This window comes from Phlebotomus papatasi, chromosome 2 (assembly GCF_024763615.1).
Source record: "Phlebotomus papatasi isolate M1 chromosome 2, Ppap_2.1, whole genome shotgun sequence".
Classification (NCBI taxonomy): domain Eukaryota; kingdom Metazoa; phylum Arthropoda; class Insecta; order Diptera; family Psychodidae; genus Phlebotomus; species Phlebotomus papatasi.
Genome location: NC_077223.1, coordinates 38,958,096 through 38,977,709, shown reverse-complemented (window position 1 = coordinate 38,977,709; position 19,614 = coordinate 38,958,096). Strand labels below are relative to the sequence as shown.

Sequence of the window (19,614 nt, the reverse complement as noted above, 5' to 3'; positions counted from 1 at the left end):
AGAATGAATCAAGAATGATCACTGGTTACTGTTTATTTCATCCGGGGATTGTCTGATTATGATTAAAAAATAGACATATACAGCACCAGTTATCTAATACAACAATTATCTAATTTTCCTCTAATTCGAAACACTTTGTATTCTAAAAATGTGCAAGTAGTAAACACTCAAAAGTTTGTAGGGTCACTTTAGTAAATTTGACTTCCTGAAACTGATACTTTCGGTACAAAACCATTCTTTACCTCGTTCGCAGTATCAACTGAGTATGGAAACTATATTCCATTCTAAGAAATTTCATGCAGAAATCAATCGTATCAAGCTTATTTAAGTTGACAGGTCATACATTCTTGTACACATATTTTTTACATTTTTGCTACATATTGTAATATCATTTCTCTGCTCATATTGTCCAAAGGTTGATTTTTACATATATATAATATAGGCAAAGAGTTAAAAAATATAAATTGAGACAGAAACAATTTTTACAGAAGGAATAGTTACAAAAGAAATAAATTATAGAGATTGTTGGTGTTTGTCTAATTACCTAATATTGTTTGATGTGGAGTTTGCTTGGCCATCGGTGGGCCTAAAATAAAAGAAAGAAAAACCAAACGCAAAAAAATTGGTTAAACATAAACAAAAAGGAAACAAACAATGTTGGACAACATAATTTTCTTCATGGGGGGACATCTCTCCTTCTCTCTCTGTCGAAGGTGTGACACAGAATTGGACATAACAGATGACCCCAATTATTTTGTGGCACATTAAATATGCACAATGGCTAATTAATGTTGACATACAAATACACGAAAGATCATTATTGTCAAGCAAAATTAGGGCAGAATCACACTAACCGGCAAATTTTTACTATCACGCAATCAAAGCCTCACTTTTCACAATTATTAATTCACAATTATTAAACTTATTCATAATATTATTTTGAAATAATATTCAAAATTAAATATTATAACAATATGTTGAAAATGCGAGAAACGTTAAGGAAAGTTTCTTTTAGACACAATTTAGCTAAAATACAAACCATTTGTAATATTTTTCCCTTATCAATCTTTATGTCAATTCTCAAATATTTTATTTGTCCAATATCTCAAAAAAATGTAATCCACAAATTTATCTATTAATTCCGTCATAAATGCGGCTTTTATCGGTGACAATCACATTGACTTTTAATATGATTCCACCCTAAATACAAATTTCCATAAAATTGGTGAAATTCCACAATGAATTAATATAATAATTCCCAAAGCACTACGTAAATGCACTGGGCAACCATAAAATTTAATTATATGAATTGATTTCATTTTGACCGACAGAGAGAGAGTCATCAAATGATGAAGTGTTTTTTTCTAGCGTCGTGGGAACAATAAGAGGATTGTCACGATACAAAGTAGATAAAAGTCAGCCAAAAGGTAAACTCTCAAACGTATACATTATACGTTTGTATTGGATTGTCATGGTAAGGGGTCAATAGCTCAAAGTTCAATAGCAACAAGTTGTTAAATTACAAAGTTGTCGACCAAAAAAGGTATATAGAATGACTGGTTTAAAGAGGAAAAGTCTACAAAACTAAAAAAATAAAATAAAATTGTACATAAACAATTTAAAAAGTGGAAAATTCTTTTAATGGAAAAATAAGCTCTGAGCTTCTGAATAAACTGTTTCCGCAATTTTGGTTCACTCGCAGACCTTCTTGATGTTGTATCTCAATTTTGAGATAAAGTAATGCCATAAATATGGCATTACCTCAGCCTATTTACATCGAGCAATACTAAGGTGGTGTCATTACTTGTGGCCTGTCTTTACTTACAGCTATGTCGCAATTTTTGTTATAAAATGATATCGAAACTATTTTCAATTTTAAGCTTTTTCGAAATCATTTTGTGACGTTGTAAAGTTCTTTGTAAGGAGGCCATAAGTAAAGACAGAGGCCAAAGTAATGCCGCCACCCTATTTCTAACTTCATCGTGCAGCGCCTTCTTTAGGATTCGAATGAGAGATGATACACTATGTTTTAGATATTAGGATGACAGCTGTCAAACACTCGAGAAATTAAAAAAAATCCCCTTCACATGGTTTATTATGTATCAGTTTTCTCTCAATCATCCGGATAACGAAAGATTGTGAGAGGGACTTTTTTATCTTTTAACTTGAATAAAAAAAAAGTTGAATCACATCATTTAAGGTAAAGTGCCCTCAAGTCGACCGGTTCCTCAATTCGACCTGTAGAGTTATTTAATCAATTTATTTATATTTGCACTAATTTGGCGTATGATCTAACATTAATAGATCAATTATTCCATAAATAAATACGAATCAGTGACAAATTTGATAGAAATTCATCATTAAAACATTCAAATATTGACCAACGGTCGAGTCGAGGAACCGGTCAACTCGAGGCCACTTTACCTTACTTGTGGAGGTCTATGACGAACATGATCCATTCAAAACTACCCGCAAAAATGGTTTAAATGCTTCAGTAATGACGATTTCGATGCGACAAACCGAAAGACCAAAAACACATAAGAACGCCGATCTGCTAACGATATTGCCACAGACCCCAATTAATCAACTTCAACCACAAATTGATCAAAAATTACCAGAATGGGATAATATACGTGGAAATTTATTCATACTCCCAATAATTTTAATCCAATATTAATTCAGTCCCGTATAGTTTTTTCGATTATCTAGAATTCTAAAACTTTCAAAACTGTACTCCAGAATTATAATCGATGAAAAACTTCAAATAACGAGTGAACTTCAACTAAATTACCCAATATATTTTCGGTTTAAACTGTAAAGTTGATCGAAAAAAATCCGTACTTGTTCTGTGCGGATCTCCAAGAGAATAAGTATTTGGAAATTTTTCAGAACAGTTGTTCTAAGCCAATTGACTCTTACATCGGGGCCGATTGATTACAGGGGATCAATACAAACTCTAGTGTCGAAATGAAATATAGGGGGAACTGGGGCAGTACTAAACATGTGGTTGTTGTAAACACTGCAATTTTCAATCAGATATTACAGTTCAGAGGACGAGATTTATATGATTTCATAGAAACTATAGGGATCCATGTCCAATGAAAAAAGGATCGACATAATTGACATAAAAATCAGTGTAAATATAAAGCTCAGTGTTTAAAACTACCCCTTATTTACTATATTGCACTAGTTTCCCCAACTTTTAGATTTTGCAAAATTTTTTAATTCCAGTTCGTCAGCATAAAAATGAAATTTGCATTATACTTTGCCATAAAAATTGCACGTCAAAATTGAAATACTTCTACGTAAAGTATGAATAAGACCTTAATCAATTTAAAACATTAAAACTGAAACATATTTTATCTCAAAATTGAGGAATATCCAATTACGGTATTAGGGATCGATAGCGCTAATGATACGCTATTTATCCAAAAAAGAATAATGAAAATTATTAACTTTCATCTCCTAAAATTGAATTTAATTAATTGAAGTCTCTGATGACGAATTTAAATACAGTGCTGTCTCGCTATATGCACAGTTTGGGTACTTTTTTTGACAGTTCTCTCTCTGAATATGCACAACTTTTTTTGAAATTCCCAACGGTTTTTTTCTTTCTTTTAATAAATTATCATTTTTTTATTGTTCTAGAATTTCCAGTGTTATTTTAAATATAATATGAGACAGAAAAAATAAAATTAAGAAAATTAAAAACAAGAAAAATTAGTTACGAAGAAAATAATTTTCTTTATTACTTTGTCAAAATGTAAACAAATTGATTTTGAATGCAACCGACACAAAAGCTGTGCATATAGAGAGTGTGCATATAGACAGCACTGTAATAATACTTAATTGAATTTAAATTGAAGTCTCTGATGACGGATGTATCATACCATTTGGTTTTTTTTACCTTCCTCATTAAGGGGCTATGTATATGACGAATACTAAGAAAGCATAACACATGTTTTCTCTATTTTTTTTTTCAATTTAATAAAAAAAAATCTATTCAATTAAAACTTTCAAATTTTAAAAATTCAAGCGTTGGAACCAAATTTTCGGAGGTATCTTTTGATAAAACTTACTTTGCGATAATTACGATTACTTGCAGTAGATTCATCAGAAGTCAAAAAATAAGATATTTTCTGTTTTCGGATGAAATAAACCCGTATTTGAAGGGAAGATTTTTGAAATAAAAATTAAATTTAGTATTTTTTGAGAGAATTTTACACAAAAAAAATACTTTTTCGATGTATTTTACACAAAAAAAAATACTTTTTCGATGTACTTTACACCACAAAATATACTCCAACAGTATCTTTCGATCCAAAGATAAGTTTTGTGATAAAGGAAACAAAAGTCCTTCGTTCAAGCACGAAATTAACTCATCTGCTAACAAAAAAAAAGTATTTTGATATTTAATTTCAGATCAATCAACTCTGACACTGATTGTGAGAGAAATTCGAAATAGTTAAAATAACATTGCGAAAATTTTAAATTTACCCTGCTGTATTGTTCCATATTAGGTGTAAATATTATGCTTTTTAGGTGCAATAGGGGTTAAAGTTATCCTTTTTTATGTTAATTTTACCCTTAAAAAGGTGCAAAATTAACATTAACACCTAAAAAGTGTTAAAATTATGACGAAAAAAGTTAATAGCACCCTCTTTTTTTCTCAGTGGAGTAATTGTGACTACTACAAGAAAAAAGTTTTATCAAAAATATCTATTATGAAATGGCTCTCGCGACGTTAATTTCAAATAAGGGATCTCAATGGCGCAATAGGCAAGACCGTTGGTTCTTGGGCGGATAGATCCCCGACTTGACTCACAGTGTTGTGAGTTCGAGTCCCGCTCGGTGTAAGCAACCGAATGTCTAGAAAAAGACATATTCACTGTAATATAAAGTAATTAAATGCACCGCCTCTGCCCAAAAACACTCCGGGGAACATGGGGAACATGTAAGAAGCATCCACATTACAACACTGAGAAAAAACGGGGGATGTGATTAACTTTTTTTCCTCATAATTTTAACACTTTTTAGGTGTAAAAATATATCAACATTTTTTAATGTTAATTTTACACCTTTTTAAGGGTAAAATTAACATGAAAAAGGGTAACTTTAACCCCTAATATACCTAAAAATCATAATATTTAGACCGATTTCGGATCAATACTGCAGGGTAAAATTAACATTTCCGGAATGTTATTTTAATTTTTTCGGATTTTCCTCAGTGAAGGAAGGTGTTCCTGGGTGATCTATGATCAGCAGATTCTTCCAACACGGGATATACGGCAACATGTTTGAATTTTAATAAATATATCCCGATACGATTAATAATAATAATAATAATTTCAAATATAAAGGATTCTCTAAAATAAAAATAACTACACACAGAAAAATGGAAAATTCTTAAACAGAAACACCAGGGAATTTAATTTCAAATCCCATCCAATGAATGCCAGTGCCCTAATTTTAAATCCTTGATCATTTAGTTTTAGTTGCAATTTGCAAATCTGTAGACATTTTTCATTTTCCAGGTAATGCTGAACTTAAGTTCCCGATCTCTTAACTTGAAAGAGCTAGGGATTCTAGCCCATTTCTTTCGCTCAGAGCTTCTAAACTTAAACACCTCGGGGATTCACGTCCAATTTAAGTTCCCAGGATCTTATATATTCTTAAATTTAGAGTCAAAATTTTTCTGTGTGTAAAAATAAAAATTTCCATCAGAACTGTTTGAGATACTTAAGAAAATACTAAAAGGTTCCGCTTTTCACGTCGAAATGAAATAACTCTATCTCTTCTGATGTATTTGAGTTATTTTCTTTAATCAAAAATATGATTTAATTGAAAGTTTCTCTTTAAACTTGAAAATTTCTTAAAATGTCTATATATATTGTACTTTTCATATGCTTTTAATCACTCTTAAATGCCTTTATAAACTTTTCATCTTTAAACTCTACAGAGAAAGTGTAAGAAATTTCACTAAAATTGAATTATTGATCCCCTTCATCTCAATTTATTTCTGTTTCATCACTTTGGGAAACTAAAGCAGAGAGATTTATTTTTGTACGATAAAACCATCACCCAACTAAAATTTTCCAAAGCTTGATAACCCCGGAAAAGCTCAAAATCCCTTATTTGTCAAATGCATTAAACATAAATGTGCGCACTAAAGCATGACATTGTCAGTTGTTTGTAGAGAAAAAAAACTATGTTAAATATTAAACAAATTGCGACATTTTGTGTAAATAAAAAAAATAAAACAACAAAAATTGTACAAAGCATAAAAGTGGACATGAGGTTTATTGATGTGAGGCACCATTTTCAGCATACTAAATGGAATGGGTTTTTTTTTGGGAAGAGATCCTTGAGGTAAAACAATTTCATTTTATTTTTTTTTACTAATTTTCTCACTATATTTTTCTCCATAATTTATTTTTTTATATTCTACTAACTTAAATTATTATCATAAATTTCTACTAAAACTAACAATTTTTTTTCATTTAACATTTCTTTTCTCAATAATGCTTCTGGGGGGTTAACTTGTAAATTCATTTAAGGATGTGTTGATTGGAAGATAAATTGGGTAAATGTCCAAAAAAAAAGGCGTTGATGGTAGTTTAATTGATGAAATTTTACCCATATAAATCACCCTCATAATCTCTAACCCCAGATATTTCACTAATTTTCCATTTTCTTCAACATACGCACCACTTGATGACCTCCATTTTCTGTTTTCAATCACAAACACTTTAATCCTTTAATTAATTCTGTGTATTACTAATACACACTTTTCCACTGTTCTTAACCCCTTGGTTGATCCGTCGTAACTCTCCAAAATAAACACTTTCATTTTAATGGGACAGTAGTCCCATTATCCTCATTCCCGATGACACCACGAAGTCTTTATCAACTAAATACAAATGTTACATTTGTACTTTTTTTTTACAAACTTATTTCAAATGACTATTTCTCTTTTTTTTAAGGCGAAAAAATATAATTCAAAATTATACAAAAAAATTATTTTATGTTCAATTTTACTTCTTTATTGACTCTTAAATTTTTCCTATTCTTTCAAGAAAAATCTGTTATTCTTTTTTTTTAGTTCAAATCTCTTATTTTCAATTACTTTTTAGACTGATGTGTTGCGTGAATGCGATGATGAATAAACAAGCTGAGAATTTTTTTTAGTACTCTTTTCTTTAGTACTACGATTTAAATTCATTCTAATTCCGGATGCCCTCAAATTATTTGGCAGAAATTTCATAAGACTGTTGAAAAGAGAGAAAGAAAAAAAGAAAGAAAAAACTAAAATAACAAAAGAAATCGATATTTTGTTTTTAAAAAAATTTAAATAAAATCACTTCGTTTTCTGAAGTTTGTCTGATTTAGTAAAAAATTAAAAGTTCCTTTTTTTTATTTGTCCTTAACAATCACACAACCAATTTCAAAAAACTTGCAACGGAATTATTCATTTCTATTTTGTTTTTGTTTTTTTTTTTTTTAGTTTCACAACATTGACACATATAGAGACATTTAGAAAAGAAAAGAAAAAATACCTAACAGAAAACCTATTTATTATTTATAAAGATCTTATTGATTTCCGATTTGAAAAAAAAAGTATAGGAATTTTCTCTTTTCATTTTTTTTTGTTATTTAACTAAATTTAAAGAAATTAAAATGAGAAATAAATTTGAAGGAACATTTTCATAATAAAATCTTGATTTTGAAAACAAAATTTGAAAATTCATCTTAAAAACTAATAAACAAATTTAAAAAAAAATAATAATTGGTCACAGCTGCAGATTTTTCATCACTTTATCCCTTGTCTCCCATCGATTCTCTTTCATGTCAATTATCACATAGCATTATGACAAATGCTATTGATTGAGCCTAGAAGAAAAGTCCAATGAAAGTATTCATTTTATACCATCTCCAATTTGCCTCTAATTATATTCATTTTTTTTTTGCTTATTATAGTGCCATAGAGAAAGTAAAAAAAAATATATCATACATTGAAAAAGATGTTTCTTTTTTTCGAATTTTTGTTTTTTTGAGAAATATAATGGCGATAAAGGAAAAAACTTTGCACAATGATCATTCGCCAACTCCGGAACCATCCTATAACCAAAAAAAAATCTGCAGCGTGACCATGAATAATTAAAAACAAGGATAACCTTTTGAAGAAAAAAAAGCGTAAATAATACAAGAAAAAATCTTCATTGATACATTGGATTTTATAATAAAAAAAAATTAAAATTGTTTTTGGAATCTCCTTAAAAATGCACAGTGCTACTTTTACATTTTTTTCTTTTATCTCATATTTCATTTTTTCCCTCTTATGTAAACAACAGAAATAAAACCGTAACCTTTTATCATTAAATGAAATGACTATTAAAGGTATGCACAATGATTTAAAAGAGATTAATTGCCGTTTTATTTTTATTTCAAAACCATGAATTTTTGAGGAACGTATCAAAAACATTGATAAAATCTAAAGTGCGATAAATGTTTCTCAACACTTTAATGAAAAATATTGGGATGAGTATTTTATTATTTAAATTCGAATAAATAATAGCCGTACTCACTATGGCGCTGTTATCTTGTAATATCGTTATCTCGTTATCTCGTTATGTTCTCGTAATGTATTTTATAAATGAAAAATTATAACAAGATAACAGATTACGGAGATTACGAGATAACAACGCCATAGTGAGTACGGCTAATGTAAAATTTCGTTCTTTTTTTTAATATATATTTGAAAGCAATGATTTTTAGTTCAAATATAATTCAAAAATTCTGTTTCATTTTTTTTTTCAAAATTGAATAAAATATAAGAAATCCTGATTATGATTAATTTATTTTTTAAGTTTCCTATCAACCAATTTCGACTAATTGACGCAATAGTTTCCGATTCTATCATTTTCCAGTGAATGAATTTTAAATTAAAAGCTTTAAGAATAGAGGTGGAATGATGACTTTTCGATACTATCGAATCGATAGTATCGATAAATCTATATCTACATATTAGATTAAATGAATGTTGACTTTTTACGGATTGTTGGGTCATTCATTGAAACATTCTTAAAAGAATGAAACTGTTGATAAACGTCTATATTGAATACAGGAAGTGCAACTATCGTTTAAAGTTTTCAGAATCTATAGTCGATAGTATCGAAAATGAGTTATCATGTCACCCCAGGTATCAGCTCGTGTTAAACTTCGTGTCGTATCGGAAAATACGATATGAATTCTCTGGTAACCCCATTCTACTAACATATAGCGCATACTTCCAAACGTAAAGAAATATCCAAGGAAAAATCCACAGTGTTTCTTTGTGACAATCCTATTAAATTTTGTAATTTCGTGCAACCAAAACCGAAAATTTTGAATTTCCAGGTTAAACATAATCCAGAAAAAATATTTTTTAACCGATTAGAACAGCTTATGTATTCCTGAAAAGGTCTTGGAATCCTTGACTTCGTGTCAAGGATTCGTGCCTGATTCGTTTCGTATCTGTTATTGCCCAGCAATAAACCGTTATGAAAATTACTAAGACAAGAACAATTTCCGACTAAGCTTAGACCACCAAACACGTTTAATAAAATCTCTAAAAAAAAATACCCTAACGATCTTTTAGGGTATAAGCACCTAATATTTAAGTAATATACCAAAAAATATATTCAAAATGGAAGATGAATAAAGTAGCTACATATCTTCCAAAATTTCTAGGAAGTACAAAAAATGCGTAAGTTATAGGGCTCAAAAATGTTCTAAAAGAATTAAAGTGAAGCAAGCATAACTGATCATTTCTCTTTGAATGAAAATTTAATGAAATTTTCCTATATACATGTACATAAATATTTATATGTATATACTTGAGCAATCTTCAGTGAAGTCTGTTAAAAAGCTATGATAATTTCCTGAGTAATGATAGGATGGACATTTAAGATTTATATGCGCAAGGGTCAAGACTTCTAGAGTAATAAGTAGCGCAATGAGGAATGCTAAGCTTAGTCGTTCAGTCATATTGTAAAACTCGTTAATAATCGTCTAAACACCATCATAGATTAATGCCCTAGACCATTTACGACTTTAGCCGAAAGATGACTCAACGTAATTAAGATCAAAAAGAAATTATTTGACTAAATTCCCATCAATTTGTCACTAATCCGTTTTTCTGCTTAATCTGAGACACGGATTAGTCGGAAATTGATGAAAATCTTATCTGTTAATTATTTTGATTATAATCACGTTAACCCTTTCTAGGACCTGATCGTCAAAAATTGGGGGTCAGAAAAATCGTTTTTATTTTACTTTTTAGAGTAAAACATAACTTTAGAAGACCATAGGAAGAATTTTATTTTTGGGTCAGCGGTGACCCAATCGTCCTTAAAGGATTAAGCCTTCTTTTGGCTTAAGTTGTAAGTGTGTCTAGCGCATAAGGCATAGGGCCCAAATAGACTCAGGCTGATCCTCGAGAATATTTAGCCTGTAAAATTTAACAATAAAGATTTATCGCAAACAGTCATTTACTGTCATTAACTGTCTTAGGATCATCAGTTAGAGGTCCTTTCCATAAATTTCCTTTACCTAATCCTTTATTATCGAATTTTAAAAGCTAGATACTCTCGAGGGTCAGCCTGTGTCTATTTGGGCTTTTATTCTCGAAAATTTAGCCTATAAAAATTTAGTAGTAAAGGATTAAGTAAAAAAGACATTATGTAAAGGACCACAAATCGATGATCGCCAGCCATCACTGTTGACAATTTTGAATAAATTTTTACTACCAAATTTTACAGACTCTCAAATATCAGCCTGGATCTATTTGGGTCCTAAGATTCTTAGATAAAAAAGAAATAATCCGAAACTTTGGCATTTAGGAGCCTCAGTGGATCAGTTGGTAGAGAAGTATCTCCAAGACTGTGAGGTCTCAGGTTCGAAACTCGGCAGCTGCAGATTTTTCAGCAGCCGTATCGAATTAGTCCAGTGAATGGATGAAAAAGTAATGCCTAATGCCTTGGCAATAAACCGCCTAAACAAGAGAGGCTGGTAGAGAAACGCGTTCGGCATAAAGAGATCTGTCGATACAAATACACACTCACTGCAACTGATCCAACAAAGGTTGGTCTGCCACAATATAGAACTGTGTATGTAACTCCAGTCATACAGAAGCCGAGATATATAGAGCTAGAGGACCGCCTAAGTAATGGGGAGTGCATAATGGGCCCAAATAAGTGGCCTGGATGCAGCGGAACCGATAAAGATTTAAGCCGACCCATAGACAATCTTAATCTTAATCTTGGCATATACAGCACAAATTTCCTTTTTATAGAATTTGAAGCTTTTAAGAGTTAACACTGCATTGTCTAGTGATAGGAGTTTTTAAAGCTGTTTTCATTCTCATCCTCAGCTATCTTCGTAATATGATCTTCAGGTCTAAGACTTAGCCATTTGGCTCAACTCCTTCAATTCCTTGTCAGGCAAGATTTTTGAGGAAATTGTTGTATAGGAAAATGATCCATTAAGGGCATATGATCCATTACTGGTCTAAACCATACTATGAAGCCGATATAAGCTTTGAATAATGATCGAAAGAATAATAGTGAATGCAACCTTCCGAGATACGACCGACGGTTCTTCGACAAATGATTTGTTATGATTAACGAGAAACTGATTCTACCTGTTGAGAGATCATAGCTCCTCAAAGCATGACACAAAAAAGGTTGCTCAAAAAAGCTTTATCAAGCCATTATAAGGGCTTCAGACCTAAGGCTTAGCCATATGGCTTAACTGCTCTAATTTCTTATCAGTCAAGATTTTTTTTTGGAAAAAAATAACTTAAGATTCGACTACTAAAAGCAAATGATCTGGTCAATTCTAAAAACTCAATAAAAATGGTTGCTCTTTGGGTTTTTGAGACCTTCGAAAACTGGGCTAAACCTCCAGTCTGAAGCCGGTATTACGATAGACCACTGAGATCGCCTCAAACTTAACCAAAACCAAATTCAATATCTTACTTCGAAACGCCTCTTAACCAAACGTAAGTTCATTCCTGAAGTGTATTGAGGTCAGGAAACATGGAAAACTAACCTAGATGCCCTAGTCCCGTGACTATAGTAGGTTTAAACGATTAAAAAATCAGGTGAGATGATGATTTTCACAGGATTCCACACAAAACTTCTACGGAAGATCAATGGACGTGTACTATAACATTTCCGTAAATATCTTAAATTTTTATGGGAATTTCGTAAAATTTCTAATTAAAACCGTTAAGGGAAAAATTCCAATTTTTGTCGGTTTACCCGGTTTGCCTAACTAGGCAATATAAGTAGTAGATATCCCTACCGGACAACTCAATTAAATTATATGTAAAACTAAACAATTTTTCCTTGAGATAATTCTATTCCAAAAAATGTCCATTAGCTAAAAAGTAATTTTCTGTTGCTATTGTACGCTTTAAACTTTTCTTTTTCCTCTAACGATAATGAATAACCGTGACATTTTCCTCAGCTCATGTTTCGTCTCTATTGCATAAAGCAAAGATATTTTAATGATCTTTGTATTCTATGAAAAAAACCCTGCTTTTTTCTTCTTCCTTTCTTATCTTTTTCACTTTATCTCATTTTCTGTCTGTACATGAAATTTTAATAACATTAAAAAATATACAAACGGTGGAATCTCTCCATACCCATTAAGGAAAATCTAATTGGATAAAATTAAGAATAAAAACCAGTATTATATACTAACGGAGTCAATTTTAAACCATTGTGCAAACCTTTTTCCAACACTTTTAGTCACTTTACATGGGGATATTATATATTTTTGTTGTGTAAATTTGTATGGTTGGTAATTGTGGTAATATTTTTTTGTAAAAGAGGGTGAAAAGGAGTCGTGGAAAGCGTGTGAATTAATATTATCTTAATTATATATGCCTGTTTTAGTCTCTTTTTGCATGGGTGTGTTATATTCAACAAGTAAATGAGGTGTGCATAAAATCCTTCTTAACATATTTTTTTTTGCGTTGCCGGGGAACTTTAGGATTTTTGAAATTTACAACGATAAATTAAATAAAAGACAAAAAGAAAATATTTGGAATTTTTTTTCTTCTTCAGGCGGTCAAGGGGTTTCTTCTTTTTTTCACTTAAAACTATCTTAAAGTGTGCTCTTACATAACAAATAAATTAAAATTAAATACTTTAGAGACATTTTATAACTCTTTTATTCATTGTTATTTCAAAATATTACTAACTAATAATTCTAAAAATTTGAGTTTATTTCAAATGGATATTTCTTTAAATTTTTTCTTTTTTTTTGAAATTAAAAATGAAACAAAACATAAAATAACTAAAAAAATTAATTTCAAAATTACTATTATTATTTTTTTGCTTTTCTAAAAGGAGAAACTAAAATAGTGTTTGAATTAAGACTAATTTTTAGCCGTAAATACCCTAAACCTGAAATGAACAATATACGAAAAATAGTTTTAGAATAAAAAAGGAAAAATTAACAAAATAAATATAAATGAAACTAAATTAATTTAAAAGGAAAGTTTAGAAAGAAAAAAAACCATGTTAAATACATAAATTTCAATTTAAAAAATAATGAATTTCCAATTTTATAAACTAAATTTAAAAATTCTTTCTATAAGTATACTATTTCACACTAAACCCCATTTTATTTTTTTTTCTATTTTTCTTTTTCTTTTTTAAATTGAAGGAAAAACACCTTCCTTATAATCTAATGGACAGTAAAAATGGCACTAAGATCGATTTGTGTGCAGAGTGAGATTATTAAAAACAAATGATCAAAATGTATACTCAGCAAATTAATTCACAATAAAATTGTTAAAAAAAAACAAAGGAGAAGGATGTAGGTTGACACCATTAACAATATTAAGATTTAGTAAATAAAAAAATGCATGCAATGTTGTGTATGTTTGTGGTTTTTTAATGAGGTAACAGAGGGTTAGATAGTTATTAATTAGCATTATTTTTCTTTCACAAAAAAAAGAAACAATAACCAAAAATATATTTTTACATGGCATTGCGTTTAGACGTGGAACTTTCAATTCTTTTTTCTTTTTTTTATAATGTTAATTCACAAACTAATAAAATTATTATAATACGGGATTAGGAATTTTTTCCTAATTTGAATCTGTTCTTAAAAAGTTTTAAAAAGTAAAATTTTTAATAGGAAATTTTTATTTTTTAGATATCTTTATTATTTTTAAAATAATATTAATTTGAATGTCCTTCGGTTTGGATAAAAATTAGAAAATCAAAACAAAAAAAAGAGCAGAAGAATTTTCCAGGTCAAAACGCACTGTTCCTAATTTCAGAAAGCACTAATTTTGGTGTAATATATTTCAAAAATATTTTCATTTCTCTTACAAGCAATAAAAGAAAGAATATTTGTAAAACAAGAGGAATAATATTCATATTTAAAAAAAAAAGCATTGGGACGTAAATCATGTTTTACATTCAAAATTAATTTAATTCTGTCAAAATTCAAACAGCAAACACAATGAAGAGAGAAAACTGACATTGTGCTGAATTTATATAATTACAATAAAACACCCAAAAAATAAATTAAAACACACGCATAATTTTGTATATTTCTAAAAGAAGAAATATACAAAAAGAAATTCATAGAAATAGAAATAAAAATATCTAATAGAAAGAAAATCAACGACCAAAGTGACTAAGATTTATATTTCTCAAATTTTCGAGAGCACAATAATTATATAGAGAATATAGAAAATTGTTTCTCAAAAAGTAAAAAATATAGAAATATATAATGTAAAACAAACAAGTGACTTGAGATGCAATGAAAAACCATCCAAAGTCTTGTGAATATTTTTTTTGTAAAAAATACTTTAAAAAAGATAAAAAACTTTATCTTACCGTTTACTGAAGCGGGAGGAGATTTTGGAGAAAAAACTCGTCCGTCCTGAATGTGGTGAGTCTCCAGTCGTGCCACCAGTTCCCGAATACTCCAGTCCTGTGTTGTTCCTGGCTCTTGTTTGTCCTGAAATTTCACCGAAATAGTGTCAAAATTAGAGAATAGCAAAAGTTGAGTTAATTAAAATTTTCCCAACTCCATTAATTTCAATGGAATTAAAATTGCATTCACATTTCTGCAACATTCCACAATAATTTACCAATAATTAAAACCAATAACATATGTTTACAAACTTTTGTTCCAGGATCAATCTCAAACATGTTTTTGTGTCTGTGTTTGTGTCTGTTTTACTATAACTTTGTTAACAATGTAATTAAATATGGAAAAGTGTTAATATGAAATTTAAACGAGAGTGACATTAAAATTTGTAAGGGGGGTGCAGTGAAAATTAAATTAAATCATTGTTGGTTTGTAACACAAAAAATCCACTACTCTGCAGGTGAGAGTATTATGTCAAATATTACATTAAACAAAAAAACACTTTATCAGCTTGAATATATCATATTAAAATAGTTCTCTATGATGTCCTTCACAATTTGTAGTAGAAATAAATGAGAGACAATTTTTAAAGGTAATAATAGGTGCCTACAACCATGATTAAATAATTGCATTAATTTTCCAAAAATTCTCCTTTCAATAAAATAATACAATTATAAAATGATCATATTGTAAAGGAAATAGAAAATAAAAAAAAATGACGATTTTACAAAAAAAAAAGAAAAAAGGTTGCAAAAACATGGTTCAAGTGTACCATGCTTTGGGAAATGCTCGAAATCGTGACTGAGATTAGTATCCCAAAAGTACTTTCGCATCATGTACCGATTCACCGCCGGTTTGAACCGATTTATTCAATACTCAAAAGGTCGCCGAAAAAACGCCGAAAAAAGAGGTACAATTGAATTCAAATAAAAATTGGTTAGGGTAAGTGTGCCAAATTCCGGCCAGCTTGCAATTTCGGCCACCTTTTTTGTTCCTCGAATTTCCCTGAACTTTTAGATTTTACGTACTCTAGAGATTATATAATGCAAAAGAATAACAAAAAAATGTAGCTCCGACAAACGAGATGACGTGAAAAAGACATTGGAAGAATTCCTGAAGGGCAAGGAACTATGAGAATGAAGGTGGCCGAAATAGGGCACCAAAGCTATGTCTACATTTTCATTCATTTTAAAATGTATTAAGAATGATTTTAGAGTAAATAAAGACAGTAAACTCTTTACAAGGTTCCAAGCAACACTCTTACAAAAGAAAGAATAAAAAAATCAATTTGTATTAAAAATATTACATTTCAAACTTGAGACTTTGACGCTTGCATGCAACTATGCCGAAATTTGGCACACTTACCCTATCTGTTCATAACCGAATCGTAAACGATTAGAATCGGTTCAGACTTGTCAGTAATTTCAAGATCTTTCGAACGAGCCCAAACGTAATACCATTCGGTTGAGAAATGCGCTCTAAAGAGCGTTTTTAACCTTCAACCTTGAAAACCCGATATAAGGAATAATTCAATGGAATTTTCGTATTAAAAAACATGGTTTTAATATGGAAACAGAAGGCCCATATTAACAGTCTTTGGGCCGATTTTAGAACTGGAGGAAGGGGTCCGCGAAAGTCGTAAGTCTCTATCGTTTGGCATCTAAAGATAGCGACGGACGATCGAACAGACAGACGAACAAATAGCGTGACATAATATCTTAGAAATCATCTGAAACCTGAAAAGATATGCTGAGAAAAGTGTTCCAATAAGGGTAGAACGGTAGAAGGTGTAAATTTTGGGGTAGTGAAATAATCGAGATATATTAAATATTATTGCTCTCTCTGTCGAGTTCGAATAGTAAAAATGTACTAAACGAATGATATAAAGAAATACCACTCATTTCAAATTCGGATACATCAAGTTGAAATGTACAAAAACGGAAAGTACAAAATTGTCTAATCATATATTCAAGACTGTGCAAAAAATTGAGTAGTAGATAATATAAATGAAAGTCATAAATTTTTATGTTTAAACATTGTGAAATATTCATTGAGATAGATATTATTAAGAAGTTATGAAGCAACTTGGAAAAAATGGAATAAATTAAAGTGATTTCTGATCAAATTCTTTTATTTTCTGATCAAACAAGATTATTTTATTAAGGATTTCAAATGCAATATTCTTCCCCAGAAAAATTAAAATCATTAAGAAATTCAAAGTACATTATCTGCTTGAGGAAGCATTCAGTGAATTAACCATCAAAAATTATGTCTGTTATTAAATTTGTAATTTGTACCAAGATATATTTGTTACAACGTAGTTACAACCATGTGTATCCCGCATTAGACGAATCTGCTAAGTCTATTAAAAACCACCCAAAAGCGACTCTCTTTAACATGGATATGGACATTTCTTCGATACTCCCAAAGTTGATTGGATAAAGTGTATCACAGAAAAAACAATATTTCGTAAAATTGTTCGTAAATGTTTGTGAAATCCTACTACATAACAGACAAAAAAGTCCGTAAAACTTTGTACTTTTCACAAATATTGTTTGTAATTTGCTCACTTAACGAGCCTTTTGTGTACGTTTACAAACATTTCTTCGTAAATGTTCGTAAACACACTAAAAAGTATTCGTAAAATTTCGTCATCTGTTTTGCAGATGAAAAAAGTGTTTGTAAACAAAAAATGCTCGTCAAGTAATGCTCAACGCACAATAACTTTTGTTTACTAAACATGTTTTTGACATTTCAATGTGAGTGAGTGAGATCTAAATCTAGTCATCTCACTCATTCTCATGGGAAATTTTGAAAACATGTTCACAAACAAAAGTTATTGTGTGCTTGTTATAATGATGTCACGAAAAATCTTTGTGAAAAAAGTACAAATATTACAAATTTTTTTGGGTTAGGAGGAGGTTTGGGCTATATTGAGCAAGAAGACTACATTGATATACGATCTTTTCGCATACTTCTAATGCAAAATTGACTTTAATGTAATTCAGTATTTTTTACAATAGAACCACTTTAAATTAAGTACCAATAAATTCCCCATCTGGAAACATTATCAACAGATTCATATAGAGCCCATAAAATTTCTCAATAACTTGTGGGAAATAAAATCATTGTTCGAGTGGAAAATTTTGTGATAGTACAACGTACAACCAAAAAAGCAATAATTTATAATATTTATATGCTGTAAGATAGAGTTTGGTAGTTCAAGCAGCTGATTTCTTATAAGACCTATGTCTGTAACAGATTGAACAGTATTTTTGTGGAAATGAAATTTGATATATATAAATGAAATAGAAAGCATAAATAATTAATATTGAAAAATAGTGAAATATACTTGGTAAAGGAAAAAGTAAGAAGTTTATTAATGATCCCCGTATTTTCAGTTTGATTTAAATGGATTTTTGATGACTTTTAATTTTTCTACAGACCAAGATTGATTTTTTTTGCTGATAGAATTGTTTAGTGGCCATAAAAAAGCTCTTTTTTCTTTTAAAAATATATAAGCACATTTCATAAATATTAATTTATTATTAAAAAAAAATTGATTTTTTCGAAAATCATTCAAGTCTGAAACAACCCCACCCTTTTCCTAATCAATATAATTCTAATGCTATCATGCGGTGAAATGTGACATATTTTAATCGTAAGTTTTATGGTACTGTTACGTTATTTTTACGTCGAGGTTGTTGTTTACTTTCAAAACTTGTCCAAAATATGAAAAAAATAATTAAAAAATAACGGAAAATTTTCATGAAACAATCAAATTAACAATTGGAATATCTTTTAATTGTATTATTTTTTGGTTTTTTTTTTTCAAGTTAAGTAATAAATTTTTAGCAAGATTATTTTCCATTAGGGGAAGTGCTCATAATTTTGGACAGTCTGCATATAAGCATCGATATCCCAAGTTTGAAGTGCGATATTTTCAATACTAATTGACTTTTTTTGTTACTCTCTTTTCAGAAGGATTGTTTAGAAACTTGGCAAGCTATTTATCATCTCATTTTTACTAAAATTAGTTTTAATACGTTTAAAAATGAATTGATATGTAGAGGTGAATTTGACTCTTATTTTGGACAACTTGTTTATTAATTTGGCCAACTTGGCTGTAAATTTGGACAGCTAATCCGCCTCAATAGGATGCCCATTGTTCTTCATTTGATGAACCAATCTTACCAAGTCCTCTTCCTGTTCATGTAAGGGAAACGTAGAATGTCACAAGAAGCCCGGAAACTTTCCATATCAATCATTAAAGTGAGTTGACTTCGGTGCTCCAAGTACGTGCGGATTCGCTCATTCCCTGACCTTTCCGGGAGCCTTTCAAGGCATTTCTCGCCTCATCTCGTTCGTAGAGATGATGCTCCTTTGTTTCTCCAGGCATTTGTCCAACCTAGTCATCACAAAAGCCAAAAATTTCACGAAATTTCGTGAGAAAAACACCTGTCCAAAATAAGAATCATCACCTCACTGGTGAATGTCTTAAAAAATTTCCCATTTTTCACACGAAAAATATAATTCACAAGGCAAATCTCACTTCAGGTCAAATGTACAAATCATCAGTAACGTGAATCAACACAATATTCAATGAATATTCAATAATATCACTCAAAAACAGCGAACAAACTTTGTTAGTACTTCACCAAAACTAAATAAGAC

At 30.0% G+C, this 19,614-nt stretch overlaps 1 protein-coding gene across 1 annotated transcript in view; it reads right to left on the bottom strand.

Moving 5' to 3' along the window:
• LOC129800948 (MAP/microtubule affinity-regulating kinase 3-like) overlaps positions 1-19,614 on the bottom strand; it is a 151,571-nt gene that overhangs the window by 12,847 nt on the left and 119,110 nt on the right. Inside the window, exons 13-14 of the mRNA XM_055845693.1 lie at positions 14,904-15,027; positions 545-586 (exon numbers count right to left, since the gene is read on the bottom strand). Coding sequence (XP_055701668.1) covers positions 545-586; positions 14,904-15,027 — 166 coding nt within the window. The remainder of the gene's footprint in view (positions 1-544; positions 587-14,903; positions 15,028-19,614) is intronic.